This window comes from Ambystoma mexicanum, chromosome 7p (genome assembly GCF_040938575.1).
Source record: "Ambystoma mexicanum isolate Mex_15411 chromosome 7p, UKY_AmexF1_1, whole genome shotgun sequence".
NCBI lineage: Eukaryota > Metazoa > Chordata > Amphibia > Caudata > Ambystomatidae > Ambystoma > Ambystoma mexicanum.
The window spans coordinates 600,608,075-600,627,525 of record NC_090939.1 but is presented as its reverse complement, the minus strand read 5'-3'; the positions used below and the strand labels follow the sequence as shown (position 1 = coordinate 600,627,525).

Genomic DNA, 19,451 nt, shown 5'->3' with positions numbered 1-19,451 from the left:
TTAGGATAAAACCAGTGCCACCAGCCATTCAGGTTAGCTTGTCACTGTAACAAACAAGTTACAGGGGCAGTGAGAAGGGGATACAATGTAGCCCCTCAGCATTCCACATAAGGTGGGGGTATGCTGATCTCATAATAGAAAAAGATAGGAAGGATATAGATATCCCTCTAGAACAGGGAATAAAAAGAAGTCCAAAGAGCTCCCAGCAACACTGCACAGAGAGCGGCGTTTGATGCAAAAGTCAGACAGATGCCCCAAAGCGTGGAGGAAAACATGACTCCTAGAAAAAGGTATACAAATAAATATAAAAGGGTCCCTAAAATGGGGGTAAAAGGATGAGCTAGTGTGGTAAAAGGTACACACTCACTTAGGGGAACAGACCTGTATTGAATTTGTTGTCATTATGGTTGTAACACTGTTTTCATCGTTGTCCTGCTTTAATTTATTGGTTTTGGATCCATTCATGATTAAATCAATATTTTGTATTAACTAAAGAATGTTTTGATACTTATGTAAATGATTCTTTGTGACCGCCTTTTTTTCTATTCAATATTGTGTTCCATCAGCCCAGAGAGTTGGGGAGGGAGCGGGGGTGTCCCTGCTTTTTAGTTATCCTAGGCAATAGAAAAGAAATAGAAAAGCATTTGTTTAAATAACCAGTGTAAAACGGGTAAGTAGCCAGATGCATACAGTTCAGTATAGACACTTTAGAATAATCATTAAACAGTTCCTTAACACTTACGTCCAGTCTTAAGATGGTTTGGTGCCTTTGTGTCCTAAAGTCATCCGTTCCAAAGTTTCACTTCTCAGGAAGATTTACTATGTGATTGGACAATGCCAGTGGATGATTCAAAAGATTAAAAAGGTATGTAGCTTGCGCCATCCCACACTCTAGGATAGGTTTAAGAAGGAATCCTTGCCTATGGCCCACCAACCAAAGACACTAAAGAGTGAGATGGGGACAGGGCTTTACAGCCATGTGACCCTCTGGAGAACAGGTGGGAAAGGAACATGTATTTTAACTAACCCTCCCCATGAGTCCCAATTGCTCCAGGGAACACTGCTGAGGTTCCAGATTCCACTGGGGGCATGTTCTTCTGTGCTTTGTCCTGGCGAGTGAGCCACAGGGGTTGCAGTTGCAGATGTCCTTTTTTGTGTCAGGATTTCGTTTCAGTCAGTCGAAGTACTTGAGAATCTCTGTTCCCGGCACCTTCCAGTTTACCACCTTTGTGAAGAGTAGATGTTGCCCTGTTCTTAGGCCTTTGGTTTCCTACCCTAGTGATTGAGTTGGGTGTCCTTCCCTCCTGTTCTGTATGTAGCTCATTTGATCCTTGAGGTTTCTGACGTGTCACTCCTTCTCTTGCAGCCCCGGGAGAGAGCTTGGTGGCCTTTCCACGCCCACTGCCTTTTCGCCAGGGTCCTCTGTACCCTGAGTTACTTCAGCCTCCGATATGGTGCTCTCTCGAGGAGTCATTATGGTCCTCGCAGTCCCAACAGTTGTTAAATGCGAGCTGCATACTTGCTGGGTGGCTTGTATACGTCTCGGTTGGATTGATACTGCGGTGCTCCAGGGCGCTATGCAACACCATTTAACTTTGGTGTTTGTCATGCTGGCTTGATGGGGACTTCTCAAATTTAATATTGGTCTCACCATGTGAAGCATCCACCCTCCCTGACTTTCCTTGCTTGCGCTATTGTGAATGTGCAGTGTGCGTGATATTGGGTCTTGTTGGCATTATTTGGTGTTTGTTAAAGTGTTAATCCTGTCCAATATGGTGGGGATCCAGTGAAGTAGTCAAGGGAATTCCACATATGCATCCTCTGGGCGCATCAATCTCTAGGTTGGGGAGAGCTACAAGGCCCCTTTGATCACCCCCCACTGCTGGTCCCCAGGCACGTGAAGGGGACTTTGTTGCATACCCTGTCGAATGCCAGCATTTGGTACATGCAACCATTTTCAGTTATCAGCTTTGAACATTCAGTAATGATGCAGAACAAGTTGTGTACAGTTAGGACAAGTGTGCTTTTCTGTACCTTTCAGTTTGACCATATCCTTTGTTGCAAGAGTTTGAGTGGAACACCTGCAAATGCATTGCATTTATTGAAGTGTGACCATTGAAAATACTATACTTTCAGACGGCAAAACATGCAGAAAGATGCATTGTATATTATTTGCATTCTCGTGTACACATAACTACTTTGTATTTTTTCTTTTTTACAGGGACCTCAACCCGTGCAGGGTCTTTCCTCTCGAAACATTGCGAAGATAGCAGCACATTCTGATGGACAGCACTATCTTGCTTTAGCAATAACAGGCGAAGTTTTCTCCTGGGGCTGTGGAGATGGTGGAAGATTGGGGCATGGTGATACACTGTAGGTTATTTCATATGTTCTTATTGACTTTCGCTGAGCTATAACATTTGACTTTAATATCCTGCAAATCTAGTGGTTAGATATTTTCTTAGGATCTATTGAAATGGTCCAGTTAGATCACTCTTCTTGGTTCACTGGGGGTTCATTTAATGTTCTGACTCTAAGTGGTACAATGCCATGAACAGTCAAGACAACCATTCAAGTGTGGATTGCTTGAAAGGTACAGTAAAAACTTTTGATGAACATAATGCACTGGAAGGTTCAAAGTCGGTATCTATTAATATAGCTTCTTTATGGTATACTGTTGTGCATAGGAATACGGTAAAAACATGGTGATCTCACAGAGCCATACAATGTTTCAATAGTTAGCAGAAGCCCAATTGGACTTTTGCTATGACACTGCCCTTAGAAACACATTTGCACCCCGAGTCCCATTACAGTGTCTAAGGTCCCATAGAAAACATGCCAATGTAATCTTTTTATTAGACAAGTCTTAGTTAACACCACTTCTTCCCAGACAGAGGTGAGCGCTTAACTAAAGATGGCACTCCAATAAGTTAAGAAAAAGGGAGGGAAAGGGCAAAAATTAGAAACAGCACACAACACAATACTTTAGAAGCACTCAGCAAGGCAGGAAAGTCAGTCTACTTGTGAGCAAAAAGTTTAGAGGCCAGGCTCCCTCTTGGAGAGAGTAGAACACCAATGCACCCAAGATCACACAGTTTAAAAGGCTTGGAGAGTCTTGTAGAGAGTTTAAAAAGGAATCAGTTCAGCTCAGAAAAGTTCACTTAGCCAGCCTAGGGCCCAACCCAAGTGGTAAGTTGAGGATTTAAGAGACACCCCACACAGACCAATGCGAGGGAGGGCAGGCGGACACAGTACCTTGAAAGTGGAGGGAATCCTCCAGCGGGGGCGGTTGTTCCTGGCAGCGGATGCAAGTTGTGGCGTCATCCAGAGGAAGAGATGGTCTCGACGTGGAGGAAAGCTGCAGGTCATTGCACTGCCAGGGAAGAAACAAGCCGTGGAGTTCTCCGGTTAAAAGGTACTACCCTTTTATTCACGGTAGTAAAAAAACGTGGTATCCCAGTTGCCGGGGTGCTTGGCACAGGCAAGGCGGCCACGAGATGATCCGGGAAGGCAAACAGGCGGGCAAACCGGTTATCCCCACCAGTCAAAGGAAGAAGACTCTTCGGGATGAAGATCTCCTCTGTCGTTGGAAGAAGTGGTGAGTCGGTTCAGCAGGGCTCCACCGGTGGTGTCGTTGCAGGTCGGCTCAGCTTCTCCCTCTTTGGATTCTTTGGTCCTGTGGCGATGTCTGTAGTCCCAGTCCCCAAAGCCCTGCTTTTATGCAGAAAACCCCCATTCATCAGTCCCAGCTGTCACTCAAACATGCTAAGTGGTGAGCCGGGCGGCTCACCACTGGGCCAATCACACAAGGGTGCGACTTGAGTTGCCGAGGCAACTCGGTCCAGGGTGCCTAAACCCCCTCCCACACCCCCTGTGGTACCCAGACAGAGTGGCACCACTTTTGGAGGCTTCTGTGGAGAAGCCCGCCAAAAAGTCGAACAAAGGGCTCCACTTGGGTTGGAGTCACAGAAGCGAACACATACACCATTTTGGAACCGAGTTCTGGCAAAAAATACCAACCGATGAATTAACATTAAAAATAAACCAGCGGTATGTTTGAGGCTATGTTAAAAAGTATTAGCCTCGAACAATGGGAAAATCCCATAGGAATATATTGGCAGTTGAATATAAAGTAGTATCCACTGCCACCAGCCAAAACCCGCTCGGGGGGGACTGGACAGTGCCCCCTCGAACAGACCCAGGGGCAATCGAATTGCCCCTACCAGTATGCCCACAATATGATGGTTTGTATTGGTTCTGTTCACAATTTAGGACTAGTAAAGCCAATGGTGACTGTACATGCCCTGGGAGACAGTAGTCAGTCCCAGGGTACAGAGTCTATGTTTGGGGGTCACTATGACACCCCTGTGTTACGGCACAGAGGGTGCTGTGTAACACACATACCAAAAACACATGAAGCCCTATGGAGTAAAGGACCCCATAACCCATAAAACAAACAAAGTCAAAGGATCTCTCAAATAATGTCTAAGAGTGGGAGAAAAAGAGTCTCACTCTTAGCAGGAGAAAAAAATAAACCCCAAAAAATCCAACAAAGCTGAGGGGGACTCACTAGGTTTGGGAAATTAGCCTTAACCGAGAATTATCCCTAACGGGGCCCCAAGGGGAGTTTGAATCCTTATGTGGAGTGGCAAGGGGCTACCTAGTATCCCCCTTCTCCTGTGACTTTTTTAGTAACCTAAACAACCTTCTGGTTATGGCTGGTGGCAGTGGATGTGTTCTACTGACTATTGTGCTCTTTTATTTTTACCGCAGACTGTATGTACAGTCCCGGTTGTCCACAATAGGGTTAAGTAAGTAGCAACATGGGGGCTTTCTTTTTTCGATATTTCTAGCTTGGTTGTTCTTTGATAGCCCTTTTTCTACCGTTCTCTGAGGGGAAGCTCTGTGTGAGTGTTTTGCCTTTGGAGGGAACCCTTGGGTGTCCCCGCCTAGGCTCCAGTGTGTCTGGGCAGTCAGGAATTGGGGGAGGAGTTTTTCACTCCCCTATCCATTGTCTGACTGAGGGCCTGAATGGGACTAGCTCCCACAGGGGGCCTGGCTGTCCTGATTGGACAGCCACCTGCCCCTTTCTGTAGACTGCTGAGAGATTGCAGAGGAGTGTGTGCTGAAACTGAATAAAAGGTGAGGTTCCTGAGGTGAAAGGCAAGTTGACCACTGCAAACTGAAGTAACTGAAGAAGACTACCAGAGACGCCTGCAGACCCTTTGCAACACTGTGAATCAATCACTGCTGTCCTGACCCCTTTGTCTATGCAACAGAGGAACTCTGAAGAGGAAGACTCCTTCCCTTTGGCTGGTGGGACCAACCAGCCCTGAGACAAACTACAATCTGAGCCATCTCCCAAGGTGCTGTGGCTTTCCAGAGCTGCAAACCGTGAATACCTGGAGACCTGCGACCCAATCGTAGTGCATCGTCTTGCCAATGCCGAATCCATCCTAGTCTTTGCTGAGCTCCTGGTGAACCTCACAAGGACAAAATCCAATTCATCCAAGTCCCCTCACCAGAGTGCAGGACTCCAAGAATCGTGGGGGATTGACAGGGCGAATCATGTCATTTGTTGGTGCTGCAGAAAAGGTGCCAAAAAAACTGCAGACTGACCAGAGAAGCTGATGAAATCCGTGCCAGAGGTCATCCTTCAAGACTGCTGCTGAGAGATCCCGTCTATTGTCCTGCCTTTCATCATCCAACCAAGAAATCTGGAGGTTGGGTCTAGCGCTGCCACATCGAGGAGAATCCAGCCACAAACATTTCTTTAAACCAAAGGTACTGTGGGGAGAAAGGTATTGCTTGCCTTAATCCGAAAATTCGCTCCAGAGCATTGGAGTGAACGTAATGGTGTCCAGCGTACCCCCCACCGCGTTACCTTCGACCCAAGCTGCTGCTTGTGTCCCTTTAGCAAGTCTTTTAACAGGGTCTCCAACATTGTGTTAATCTGCCAGAATCTTTAGGAATAGAGACAAGAAAGTATCCACAGGAACTTTTTCTGTTCTACTGTTTCACAAGATATTGACCCTCTCCGAATTGCCTTTTAGCTAGGGTTGCGAATTGGACCTTAAAAGCATTCAGTTCTGCTATAGCTTGACTAACCAACTGTTTTCCTTTCAAAAAGACTATTTTAATGGTTTTGCAAACTAAATACAATTACCATATATCTTTGTGTGTGCGCGCGAGTGGGCATTATTACCGATAATATGGTAGAACTGTCGGTGTCAAAAGCTGTAACAATTGTAACCGCAAGCAACTAAAAACTAAGCAGTGGCCTTTGAAAAGGATCTACAAGTAATCCTGTGTTTGATTTAATGTACTAAGTATTTAAAGCATATCTTGTCCCATCCCCTTTCCTCCATCTTTGTGGGGCTTCCCCCAACATGGAGACGGTCCTGGAACCTTTGGCAGTGAAAAAATTGAGCTTCCCCTTTAAATGTAGTGTTGCACACGGGGCGCGGCCTCAGCGGTGGGAATGCTCCGTCCTCCGGTGCCTCACCGAAGTCCCTTTTTTCGCACGGACGGTGTCTGACCTGGCAGCCAGCGTGGAGACTTTTTTAGCTTTCTGCTTGCTCCCTGTTTGTTTTTCAATTCTTATCACTTCCCTTCGGTGCCTCGCCTCCCCCGGCGCATGTCGGCCACAGGAGGATTCACGAGATGTGCCTCATGCGAACGCTCGTTCCCAGCCTCAGACCCCCACGCACTCTGCCTTGAATGTTAGGGGCCTGACCACCGTTGGGACTCATGTTCGGCCTGCAGCGCTCTCGGTCACAAGGCATTGAAGAATAGTTTGTAGCGGTGGAGCAAGATCTTCCACGCTTCTCCTCCGCACCACTTTAAGGACTTCGTCTCCAAGACCTCTCGTTAAGACAAGGTAGGCCCTCTGGTCAGTATGGCTACACAGTGGAATGACTCCTTCCCCGGGGTTCCCACGGATCGGGATTCTGCAGATTCAGGTTCTGGCAGGCCAGAGACCTCTAAGGCTACAGTTTCCCAAGCCGAGGGGCCCTAACAGGCTGTCTCGGAGAGGCGATCAAGTTTGTCCTCTTATTCTACCGCAAAGGGTAAGGGGATCGAGTGCCACCCCCAAGAGTCTGTCCTATGCTAGATCCAACATGGCTACAGGAAAAGGTGCTGAGGGTGTCCAGCCTTCTGGAGGTCATGAGTTGGGGCGTTAAAATTACCAGCCGTCGAGCTGAGGGCTCAGCGCCTACCTAAAGTGATCTGAGGTTGATGCCTCCCCTTCATGTGCATGACCTAAGCTGTATCCTCTCTCGTCTGACGCCTCTCTTGGCTCAGGGCCTTCATGCCCTCCAGCCCAGGGCGTGGTGCAAGGCTTCAAAATGGCAGAGCTGCATGTGGCAGAGCCTTCCAGGCAGGCAGCCATCTTTCATCCAGATCAGGGCCAGCCAGTGCTTTGGTCCATCGAATGGGCTTTGCAGGACGATCCAAGCCCCCTTCCCTCGAAGCAGCAGCAGATTGTAAGGTGCAGGTTTTTGGTACCGTCAGGGCTACATCTACCCATCGCAGCCATACGGCTACATGCACCAGGCGCCTCAGCGCTTTGACCAGGAGCGTAGGCCCAGCGCCTCAGAGGGCCAGGCCCCTAGGGACCCGGCGGCTGGTGAGGACCATTTCTTGGAGTGTTTCCTCCTCATGCGCTCTCCTCAGATGAAGGGGCTCCTGAAGGGATGAGTTTATTCTGCAGGTGGTGCAGCCCCGGTCCCCTCCTCTGGGTACTTCTCCCATTCCTGCCTCGCTCACAGTTCCGGTGCCAGTCATTCCACCGGTTCAGACCTTACTTGTCATTCTGACCACTCCACCTCCTCCTGTACCACCAATGCCTCCTCCTTAACAGCTGTTGGACCGGTCTGTGGCTCTGGACCTGGGGGGTACCTAGCAGAGGTCTTGGGGAAATGCACCACGATCAGGTCTGGCATCTCCCTTCTGAAGAATGTCCTGCAGGTGGCACAAAAGGTCTGGGAGAAGCCCCGGGCCAACGCCCAGATGAACAAGAAGTAGTTTAGGCTGACGTAGGGGGAGCCAATCCTCCTTGCCTTCCACCTGCAGCCTCATTCCTCTGTGTTGGCTGCGGCCTCGTATTCTAAACCATTGTCTTCGTCGTCTTTCTGCACGGGAGCCACCTCCAGTTGCCTCTCCAAGGAGGACAAAGTCCTTGAGTCCTTAGGAAAGCGCTGTTACTCAATCTCAGGACTGCATCTGCGGCAAACCAACATAGATGCCCTCTTGGCTGCAGCTAACCAGAAGCTGTGGTGGGAGCTTGGGGAATTTTTGCCCGACCTCCCTTCGGACAAGCAAGCCTCCTTCAAGGCCAGTCTGGCAGATGCCTTTGCCATTACGCAGGTTCTTATGGAGTCTTTGGTCTAAAACATCCACACAGCCAGAAGAGGTCTGTGCCTTGGGGTCAAGATGAGAAGGACGGTGCATGAATGCATACCACAAATTTCATCTGATGTGCAGGATCTAATCCTGGTTCTGCCATTTGAGGGCATGGGCCTTTTTTATTCGTCAGCCGATGACAACTTGATGAAGAAGAAAACCTCAGCTCAAACAGGCAAGTCCTTGGCCATCCTTACAAAAACAGGTCAGAAATCCTTCCCTCAGTCCCAACGAATGTTCAAGCCCTGCACTTTCTCCAGGTTCAAGGGGTTACAGGACCGCGTTACACAGAGGTGTGACATGTCGCCCAGCGACAACAGGAGGAAGCCGCAGAGGACGTTGCCCAGGTTTTTCCACTCCACCTGCCTCCAACACCAAGAAGCAGTGACGCCAAGGTCAGGGAACACAGCCCACCTTTGGGGGCACCGAGCAACCCGTGGATCCTATCCATAGTCGCTACGGGCTTGAGTCTGCCTCTTCCTTTGCCTCTACCATCTTCTCCTTCGTCAGATCGGGTCCCCGGCTCTTTTATGTGAGGTCTTTTTGCTCTTGGAAATGCAGGCGATAGGACCGGTTCCTCTTGTAGACTTGGGCTTTGGTACTATTCCAGGATTTTTGCAGTACCCAAGAACAACTAGGCTGGCCTGAGGGTAGTCCTGGACCTGTCAATTCTAAATCTATTTTTACCACTGGAACGCTTCAAGATGATTACTCCCGTGCACATAGGCGAGTGTCTGTGTGCAGGGGACTGGATGTGTTCCTGGACCTCAACGATGCGTACCTGCATGTCCCCACCTACCAACCACATCAGAAGTTTCTGCGGTTCATGATTGTTGTACCACTTTCAGGACAAGGTGTGCTGCCCTTCGGTCTGAACTCAGCTCCTTGTGTCTTCACAAAGTTGATGAACGCAGTGACAGGCCTTCTACGTTTGGAGGGCCATCATCTGTACCCCTATTTGGATGACTGGCTGGTGAGGACGGGGTCACCTGAAGGGGTGGTGCGCTCCTGCCAGAGGTTAGCGGATATCCTTCAACTGGTTTTCTCCCTCAACCAGAGGAAGTCACAGCTGTGCCCATCTCAGGAACTGGTCTTCCTAGGGGTGCGTTGGAACACTACCGTTTAGCGGGTGGCTCCTACGCGAGAGGCACTTCTGTTAATCTGCAATGCAGTGGGGCACTTTTTGGCTAACACAACCACCTCGGCATGGTGGTTCCAGCACATTCAGGGCCTGATGGCATCCTGTGAGCTCACTGTACAGCACACTTGCCTCAAGATGAGGCGCCTCCAGGTCCACCTGGCAGCCAATTGGGATCAGGAGACAGAGTCTCAGTTGGACAGGATCCTAATACCACTGCATCTTCGCTGGTGGCTGAGTGATGGCAATGTTTCAGTGTGATCCCCTTCATCCAACCAGACCCTACCCTAGTGGTGACTATGGCCTCCTCTTCCGGGCTGGGGGGGCTACTCAGGAGGGCTACGTGATGCATGGAGCTTGGTCCAGGACGGAAGCCCTCCTACATATCAATCTGCATGAGCTTAGGGCAGTGGGCTTGGCCCACAAGGTGTTTTTGCACCTCATCGTGGACAAGTCAGTTCTGGTCAGGACGGAGAACTCTACTATGATGATTTATCCTGAACAAGCAGGGTGGCACCTGTTGCCCATAACCCCCCCAACCAGTTTTAATTATAACATTTTGCCTTCCCTTCCCCCTCAGCCATGGACCATTCATTTATTGTTGCGTCAAGAGTCAGACGCTTTATGCATCTGTTCACTTCCCTTTCAGGGTAGCTCTATTGTGTACGCTAGAACATTGGGCGCACCAACCCCCACTTATCATTGTTAATCGCAGGCAACATATCCCACAGCCACCGTGTTTTCCCCCCGCACATGTCCATTACCAGGTCCCCTCCTAAAATGTTCCCCAAGCACATCAAGCAGACCCCCCAAATTTTTAAAAAGGGGGAGCCTCAGACCTTCGATTGGATTCATCTATTAGATGAGTTAGAAACTCCATGTGATAAATTGCACGAACTTTGGTGACCCACTCTTTCTCCCCTGGCATTCGTGAAGTTTTCCATCTTTGGGCTAGGCAGCACCTAGCCGCCACCAACATGACTTGAATCATGTGGTTATGTGACTCATCTTCGTCCCCCTCCACGTCGTCCCAAAAAGAAGCAGCCATGGGGATAAGGTCCTCCCTATCCCATCCACCCCCTTTATCCAGGATAGGACCTCTTCCCAGTACATCTGCACCACCGGACATTTCCACCACATGTGAACATAGTCCCCCTTTTCAACCTGACACAACCAACAGTGCGGGTCGTAGCCCTCCCCCAACCGGGCTATCCTCTGTGGGGGATAGTGCCATCTGTGCACGTGACTGGGGATAAAACCTCATTATCCATTGCCACCCGTTGCTTTCCCGTGCCCGGAGTGAGGTGATCCACCCATTTTTTTTTACTGAGAAGCAATATAGTATGTCTCTAGGTCTGGGAATCTCACTCCCCCCTTCCTCCTTTGGCCTTGTCAATACCTCATAGGAGATTTGGTGCTTTTTACCCGGCCAGAGGTAGCGCACCAGGGCCAGTTTGACCTCCACTGGGAACGGCTTTGGTATCTGCGTTGGGAGCATTTGAAATGAACAGGAATTTGGGGAGGACTACCATTTTCACTGAATTGAGATGCGCCATCCATGAGAGTCCTGACCCTGCCCACCGCTCGATATCTTGCTTCACAGCTACCCATAGAGGGAGAAAGTTACTTGCAAAGAGGTCTCCAGGGTACTGAGTCACCTGAACGCTTGAGATAGCAAAACCTGTCTCTCTGTACTTGGAATGGGAGCCCCTCCACATATTTCCCTTCAGTCTCCGATAGGGTTCCTGCCACAAACGCCACTGACTTCCCCAAATTATCCTCCTAGCCCGACCGGTTTCCGTACTGTTCCAAACTATGCAGCACACATGGCACAGACTGGGATGGGTTGGTCACATATAGTAACACATCATCCGCAAACAGGCTGATCTTACAATGCGTGTCTCCCCCACTGACCGCCCCCCCCTTCCTCCAGGATAGATACCGCCCATGGTTCCATCACCAGTGCATATATGAGGGTAGAGGGGGCATCCCTGTCTCGTGCCCCTCCCCAATGGGAACGACCCCGATTCATTACCTTTAACCACTACCCCTTGCCGAGGGGCCAGAATATAGGGCCGACATCCAACCTAACCTACTCGGGCCCATCCCCAGAGATGCAAAAACACCCCCCCCCCCCATGAAAGCCCAGCTCACCCTGTCAAAGGCTTTTTCAGCATCCAAAGATGGCAGAAGAGCCCCATCTTCCCGCACCGCCATTGAGTTCAGCACATGGATGGACTTTCGCATGCTGTCTGCTCCCAACACAAATCCTGCTTGGTCTGGGGGGACCAGCCGGGGAAGATGTCTTTCCAGACGCGTGGCCAGGATCCTGGCAAAGATCTTTGCATCCACATACAAAAGGGAGATGGGCCTATATGAGCCACATTCTGTCAGTCTGTCAGAACCTTCCCTGGTTTGGGTATCACCGCAATTAGGGCCTGGAGGAATGTCGGTGGTATTGTATCCTGCCCCCTGATCTGATTGAACAGTTTGGCCATTGGTCTCACCAGGATGGATTGATATTGTTTGAAGAAATAGGCCGTGAAGCTTTACGACACCCCCACTCACCCCCTGGCGCCTTTCCTGTGCTCGGCCTCAAAATCGCTCCCTTCACCTCTTCTTCCGATATCTCCACCTCCAGGGCCTTCTTTTCCGAATCTTTGAGTTTGGGAAGGGGCGCCCCTCCAGGTAATTGTGAATATCTATCGACTCTGCCTCCTGTTTAGTGTACAGTTCGTTGTAGAAGTCTGCTACACTCCCCCACCCCCTCTTTACACACCCTCCCTCCTTTAACGCGGATGCCTCCCACCCTCCTTTTCATCCTACTACCTCTAGTTCTATGTGCCAACAGGGTCCCCACCTTGTCTCCCCTTTCGTAGTACCTCTGCCGTGCATACCTCATCTTTTTAATCACCTCCCCAATAAGGACTGTATGCAGAGCCAGCCTCTTCTTCCGCATTTCCCCCAAGAGAGCCTCTTGATGCTCATCCTTGCGGGTGAGCCGTGCCCTCATAGCCATCGATTCCTCACGAAGCGTGCTCTCGATCAGTGCCTGTTCACGCTTCCTTCGGGACCCCTCTGCAATAACAAAGCCCTGGAAGGTGGCCTTTGCCGCCTCCCATACTACCGCCATCCCAGTTTCCCCATTGTCGTTAATCTCAAAGTAAGCCTCGATTTCTTTCCTCAGGAATTCTTTAAAAACTGGGTCCCTCGTTAGGGTATAGTTACAAACACACCTATTAAACCTTGTGGCCCTCAACATTGTCCAAACCACCACCACCAGCTCATGGTCTGACCAGGTAATGGCCTCCACACTCTGCACCCCTACCCCCCCCCCCCCCCCCCCTTTCCCTCCTCCAATATCAGTAATAGGTCAATTCTTGTCTACGTCTGATGTAGGGGGGAGAAGAAGGTATACCCTCCTGGGCCCTGCCCCGACTTACGCCACACATCTACCCAGTAATATTCCTGCAAGAGGTCCCTCATGGCCAGGTTATCCCTTGTGCCGACCACCAATCCATTCGAGGGTCCGCAATAAGGTTATGGTCCCCACCCAGGGCCATTGCTGTCTCTGCCCACTCGTCCATCACCCTGAGCACCCTGCGCAGAAACTTTATCTGATCCACATTGGGCGCGTAGAGTGGCCATGGTGATCTGCGTACCCTCGGATGTTCCGTTTGATCCCGAGGAACCTTCCTCCGAAACCCCTCTTTGTCTCAACCTCCGTATGGTGCAGTGACTTACCCAAAAGTATGCCAACCCCTTCCTTTTTGGAGAATTTATGGTAAGCCCAAAAGTTCCTCCCGATTTCCTTCCCCTTTTTCGATTCGGCTCCCACCTATAATGTGTTTCTTGTAGGAAACTAACCCACCAATTTCTGTTTCCGGAACATGCTGCTGGTAAGGGACTGTTTATTCTGCGAATTCAGGCCCTTAATGTTCAGCGTACCCACTTGTCCTTCAACCATTATCGTTGGTAAACCTGTCCTCAAAGGTTTTCCGTGCATCTCCCTCAGCTCAAGGCCTTCAATATCCTGAGGGCCCATGGCTTGGCCAGTCTACCCCCTTCCCTTTTACTCCTGCCCCCCACTCTCAACACCCCACCCTCTCTCCTTCCTCCCCCCCCCATCCCCTCCTCTTTTGAGGTGTCCGTCTCCATCTCCCAGATTCGCTGGGATCAGTTGACGAACCATCAGGGGCTTGCCCACTGCCCCGGGTTTTTTGTCTAGATGGTATCCCGTTCTCCCACCTCGAAGCCGAACTGTTACGTTCAGCGTGTCTCAATGGCCTTGAATGGGGGCCTCCCAAGCTCTTCCCTTCCAGTCCCCACCTCCCCCCTCCCAGGGCAACCTCGAGTAACTCTTTGGCCCATCCTGCACACATCTGCCTCATTCGTCTGAGCAGCGCATCATCGATGCCGGTAAGATAGCTCAGCGGGTTGAGCGCTCGCTGCTGCGATATGATCGTGATCTGTAGGTTGCAGGTTCGAATCCCGGCAAGGCCAACTCAGCCTTTCATCCTTCCGAGGTCGATAAATGAGTACCAATTTCGGTTGGGTGATAATGTATGTAAATATGTACTCTGTAAAGCGCTTAGGATTAAGGCGCTATATAAATAACACATCATTATCATTATCGATCTCAGCTGTGTCAACATAAACATAGAAAAAAGAAAACACTCCAACCATTGCAGCCTGCACGGGCAACACTTCGTCCCCGCGAGGACGGCAGAGGGCACGTTAATGCGCAGGTCACTGGCAGATCATATTCACTTCACTTTAAGTGACTCCCCAAAGGCGGCAGGGGGATGTTTTGTTTTTTTGAAAATTCCGGGTCCCATTCACCCTAGGTTTCCCCCTGGCCGCGTCTGGGCCCCCTAGGGCCTCGAGTGGGGTCCAGGTCTTCCTCGGCTCGCTCCGTCGAGGAGCCCGCATGGCCACCAACCAGGTCATACATGACTCTCTAGATGTCCTCAGCCACAAAGTGATGCCTCTCCCCCTGCCATTCAAAGGCGAAATAGAATGGGTGCCCCCAAGGGTATCTGATCTCCCCCCCCTTCTCCTGTAGCCATTTGGTGAGGGCACCACATTTTTTACTCGTAAGCAATGCAAGGGCCTGGAAGATGGCCACTCTGGAATCTCCATATTCTATTTCCTGAAGGTTCTTAGCCTTCTCTAGAATCCTGGCATTGCCTCTATAGTAGTGTAACAACGACAACACCGAGCAGGGGCCCTCCCATACTCCCCCGCCCAGTGGACTCCGTCAATCATGACCTCCTCTCCAGCGTCTGCTCTAAGGACGATCTGTATTATGTCCTGCACCTTGCCTTCCATGCCCAGTGGGGTCTCTCCCTCTGTTTCCACCAGTCCAAAGAGGCGTAGATTATTTCTCCTCTCGTGATTCTCCATGTCATCTACTTTGAGGCGAAGTTCCTTCTCCCGGCGCTGCACCTCCATGAATCGGTCCTCCATCTGTGCTTCCAGGATTCCTGTGAACATTTGGTTGTTCTTGACACTGCCCATCCGATCTTCCAACGTGGACACTTGAGCCGTGAGGTCGGCCAGTTTAGCCCCTGTGTCCGTTCTCATCCCTCTTATCTCCTCGAAGATTGTCTGGATGATGTTCTGCATGGTGCCCAGGTCTGCCGCAGCCCCATGCCTCTCGTAAGGAACTGGTACTTTGCCAAGGCCTCTTTCCAGCTCGTATGTCGCCCGGCTCCGTCAGGCTTTTGTGGCTCAGTCCCGCAGGTGGGCGGGCCAGTCTCCCAGGGCACCCCTTCTGCGGTTGCAGGTGGCAAGGTTCAATGCCCTAGGAGGGGAGGGCTGCCGCAGTATGAATGGGGGAGAGTCCCTGTGCAAGTGTGCACTCCTCTGCCGGTGTTGTTCCTCAGGGCTGGACTCTTTCCAACTCCCTGCCTCCCCTGTAAGTGTCCCGTGTCTTCTCCAGCGGTCGATGGGGTTGCCAGTATTGGCAAGATCACCACTTTGGCGCTTGTTTACTCCTGCGTGACCGTGCCACCCCGAGGGGGGTGGCCTCTCGTTACTTCAAGATCTGCACCCAGCCAGAGCACGTTGTCCAAGCGGCCCGCTGTGTGGTGCCGAGTTCCGCAGCAAACCTACTATGTCCCTCCAATGCACTCTGGTCAGGGGCTCACTGTCTGTTTGGTTCCCTCCTCGAGTTGTCTCCTGTCAGGCTGGCGGGGCTAGTCACGACGGTCCCAGCTGTGTCACCCCTGGGTAATTGTATCTACATCTCTATAGTCTGTTGCACAGTCCCTAGTATCTCATGTGGCTTGCTCCGTTACCTTGAGGTCTGCCCTTCCTTCTCCTCAAAATACGCTTGCAAGGAGGCCACACGCAGTACCTCATGCACCCCTGGATACAGTAGTCTCCTCTCCAGGCATGGGATGCGTGTTTCAGAATCCAAAGTGGTGCCTCCCCATACTCCAGGCCAATCCAACACTCCCTGGGTGGCGCACGGATCCCAATGTCACCAGTATTGATCCCTCTAGGGGAGATGCACACTCTCCGGGGGTTTTCTCACCTTGTCTGCACAAATGTTTTTTCTGCCCTCTCTCACGTTGGCCTGGGCCCCCTTCCGTGACGGCCTTGGCTGGGAGGGGTGCACCAGCGGCGGCAGACCCCACTCCTTCACGGTGCAGCTCCCAGGAACCCCCTCCCAAAGTCTGGGGCACCAGGTAGAGCTCACGTGGCGTGTCTCTACGCCAGCAGCGCAGCTCCCCACTGTATCACCTCCAGAGCGGGGAGCTTGGCTGCTGCACACAGTCCCTTTTTGTTATGCGGCTCTGTCCGGATGAGAGGAGGGCCCTCCAGGTCCGGGCTTCCCTCCCCGGCACAGGAGCCTCGTCACTGCCGTCTCTCACAGGCAGGCCACACCTCGAGCTCACCGCCACGGCCGCACATATGCACAAAGACCGAGCCGTTGGGGCTGAGTGCCCGCAGCCACCGCCGGTCTCACTGGCGCTCCTTCAGCTCAACGGATTACCGCAGAGGCCGTGCTCCGGCCCCACAGCCGTCTCCGCGCCACTCTCCGCAGTATTCTGCCTCAGTATCCAGTGTCCGTGTGATGGATGCGTTCTCCTTGCTGCCCGCCCCGCAGCCGGCGGGGGAAGGGCAGCCTCCACGTCCTGGTCGCCCCCTGCCTGCAGCGGGGCAATCTGCTTAGGTTCGGGGCCATCTGCTTAGGTTTGGTGGGCTTATCGGCCCGCTCCAGCCACTCCGTGATCGCAGATCCTGCCGCGCAGTCCCCTCGGCCAGGAAGCACACGGCCAACTTCGTCCTCAATGCCGCGTTCAGTCTGGTCGGGGGGAGGGGCACCCAGCCGCTCAAGGCCCCTTAACTCAGTCCAGAGGGCACTGTGAAGCCTCGGAGTTGCACCCCCAGGTAGGCTGTGGGTCCACACGGCAATATCTTGGCCTCTTGAACGTGGTGGGTACCAATCACGTCTATAACTCTGCATGTTTTCCTGGGGCTAGGGATAGAGCTGAGAGCTCAGGAAGCTATCTTGCCTGTGCCCCATGGTGGCCTCCTGCCGCCTGGAGTTCAACACCTATGAGTGGAAGCTGCACACTGACTTATTGTTGCCCTGGTTTCAGCGCTGGGAGTTAACAGACTTGGATTTGTTTGCATCCCCTCTGAATTACAAGTGCCCCAAGTTCGCTTCATGGGCAGTTCGGGGGTCTCTGCGAGATGCCTTTCAGATCTGTTGGCTTGACCGCAGGTGTTATGCATTCCCACCCACCCCCTCTGCAGGTTTCGGGATTCGGTGGGTTTCAGCCTCATCCTGATTGCACTGTCCGTCGAGTCCCAGGTTTTCGGATCTGCTGCAGTTGTGCTCCCAGTGTCCCATCCACCTTCGGATCTCCAGCAGGTAATTCCTGACACAGCAGGGTGGGGCAGTGCAACATCTGGACCCGGTCATGCTGGCGCTGGCGGCCTGATTCCTTAATAGCTGAGGCGTCAACATGCTCAATTTCCGGATGACAACTGGGGCATCATTCAGCAGGCCCTTGACTCGGTCCCAGTGTAAGAGTAAATGGACTAGGTTCTGCCATTGGGCTTGTGACAAGGGTGTGGTCCCCGTTACCTGTACTCTGGATGACGTACTGGCTTTTTCGGCACACCTGGCTCGTTCTGGAGTTTAGGCGGTGGTAGACAAAGTTTGTATGCAGTACCCTCTGGGGCCACTACGCACAACTCTGGTATAGGAAACCAAACCTTTGGTATAAGCTTGTACAACACAGTTTTGGTAGTGTGTTGAGCACCCAGGCTTATCTCAAGAGGGGTCAATGTGAACAACAAGAGACCACAAATATTCTTAAGCAGGCAAATACTTTTGGATCCTCAAAGAAGAGTCCTACAATTCAATAGGCTGAGCCAAAGTCAATGGGCAAAAGTCTTGTATAGGATGAAGCACTTCTGGTAAGTAAATGGAAAAGTCTTTGCACAAGTTCTTAGGAGTCTTTGATGAAAAGAAGAATCAAATGTAGGGCCACAAGCTGATTAGGTTTGTGAGTTGTAGAAGTTACAAGCACTCTACAGTAAGAGGTAAGTTCTCTCAGACTTTACAGTATCTTAGAAATGAAGAAAAAGATGCAGCTGATGACCTCTGTTCCTGGGCCTCAGTCGTGGGGACAAGAGGGTGGACGTTGGGGGGACTCCGGCATTGCACTGGGACAGTCAAAACTCGCAACCGGCAAACTTCACTTTCAGTGGCTGTTCAGTGTTTCAGCTCCTCGCGTCTACCGCAAATAGCAACACTGCGGTTCCTGGCTGTCGAGATGGACTTTCCTTGCTTCTGGGGTCCCGCACTCTGAGGGGGCTCAGGCTCCGTCAATCCTGCTTCTTTGGAGTCCGGAGGATCTTCCAAAAGCTCTAGGCTAGCTTAAAAGCAACACACACAATCTGGTGTTCCTCTCCCTGGCTATCCGGTTTTCAGCAGCAACTCTGTGGAAATTCAACCAGCTCTGAGATGGATGTCCGGGTGGCTTGCTTTGGAGTTGATTGGTCCCACCAACTCAAGGGGAGAAGTCGTCCTTGCAGGGGCTACTCTGTCGATGCAAACTTGGCGTTTCGGTACTGCAGCAGGGCTTCACTGGGCAAACCAACGGTCCAGGAGTTGCACCAGGCGTCCTCTTCAAGTTCTTCTTCGGTTCCTTCGTCCAACGGTCGACTCTGCCTTCCAAGCCAAAAGACTTGCCTTTTATTCAGTTCTCTCCCATTAACTCCAGGCCAGCTGTCAGTCACCCAGCAGGGGGGCTGTCCTTGCTGGACAGTCAGCCGGCCAATCACTACAGAGTGCATTTGGGTCTCTTAGGAGACGAAGCACAGAGATTTTTGGGCACCTCCCTCACTTCCTGCCTACCCCAGACACTCTTGAGCCAGAGGCGAAATGAACAGAGACCAAACCTGGCTTGGCGTGCAGGGCAAATCTCAAGAAGGACCGTTCCACAAAGAAATGGTGAAAAAAGACGACCAGGGCCATTTTGACAAATATGGCTCCTGTGGGTGCTTTACTGTAGCTGCAAATGCAGTCTGCGGTAAAGGCACACCATGGTAGTTAAAACAAAACCACTGCCACCAGCCATTCAGTGCGAAAAGGGTAACCTAAAATCTTTTACATGAGAAACTAGACAAAGGGATACTAGATAACTCCTCCAGCACTCTATTGTAAGATAGGGTGTGCTGGGTCTAGAAAGTTACAATGGGAAGTAAAGTCAATTTCACTTTACTGCTCTTGGAAACTGTAGTTTATCCAAGAGAACGCATGTAAACCTTTGGGAAATGTGAAAGACTTGCATGTGCCACTGCACTGAAGGTGCTGTGTGACACAATGTAAAAGATGCCTATGGAGTTTGTCAGACTCCCAAAACCAAATGAAACTTAGTTC

The 19,451-nt window shown here is 51.2% G+C and overlaps 1 protein-coding gene across 4 annotated transcripts in view; it reads left to right on the top strand.

Moving 5' to 3' along the window:
• Positions 1-19,451, top strand: part of HERC2 (HECT and RLD domain containing E3 ubiquitin protein ligase 2) — a 2,956,340-nt gene that overhangs the window by 371,490 nt on the left and 2,565,399 nt on the right. For all 4 annotated transcript variants that reach the window (XM_069636605.1, XM_069636607.1, XM_069636603.1 and 1 more), the window contains exon 12: positions 2,222-2,373. In XM_069636605.1, coding sequence (XP_069492706.1) covers positions 2,222-2,373 — 152 coding nt within the window. The remainder of the gene's footprint in view (positions 1-2,221; positions 2,374-19,451) is intronic.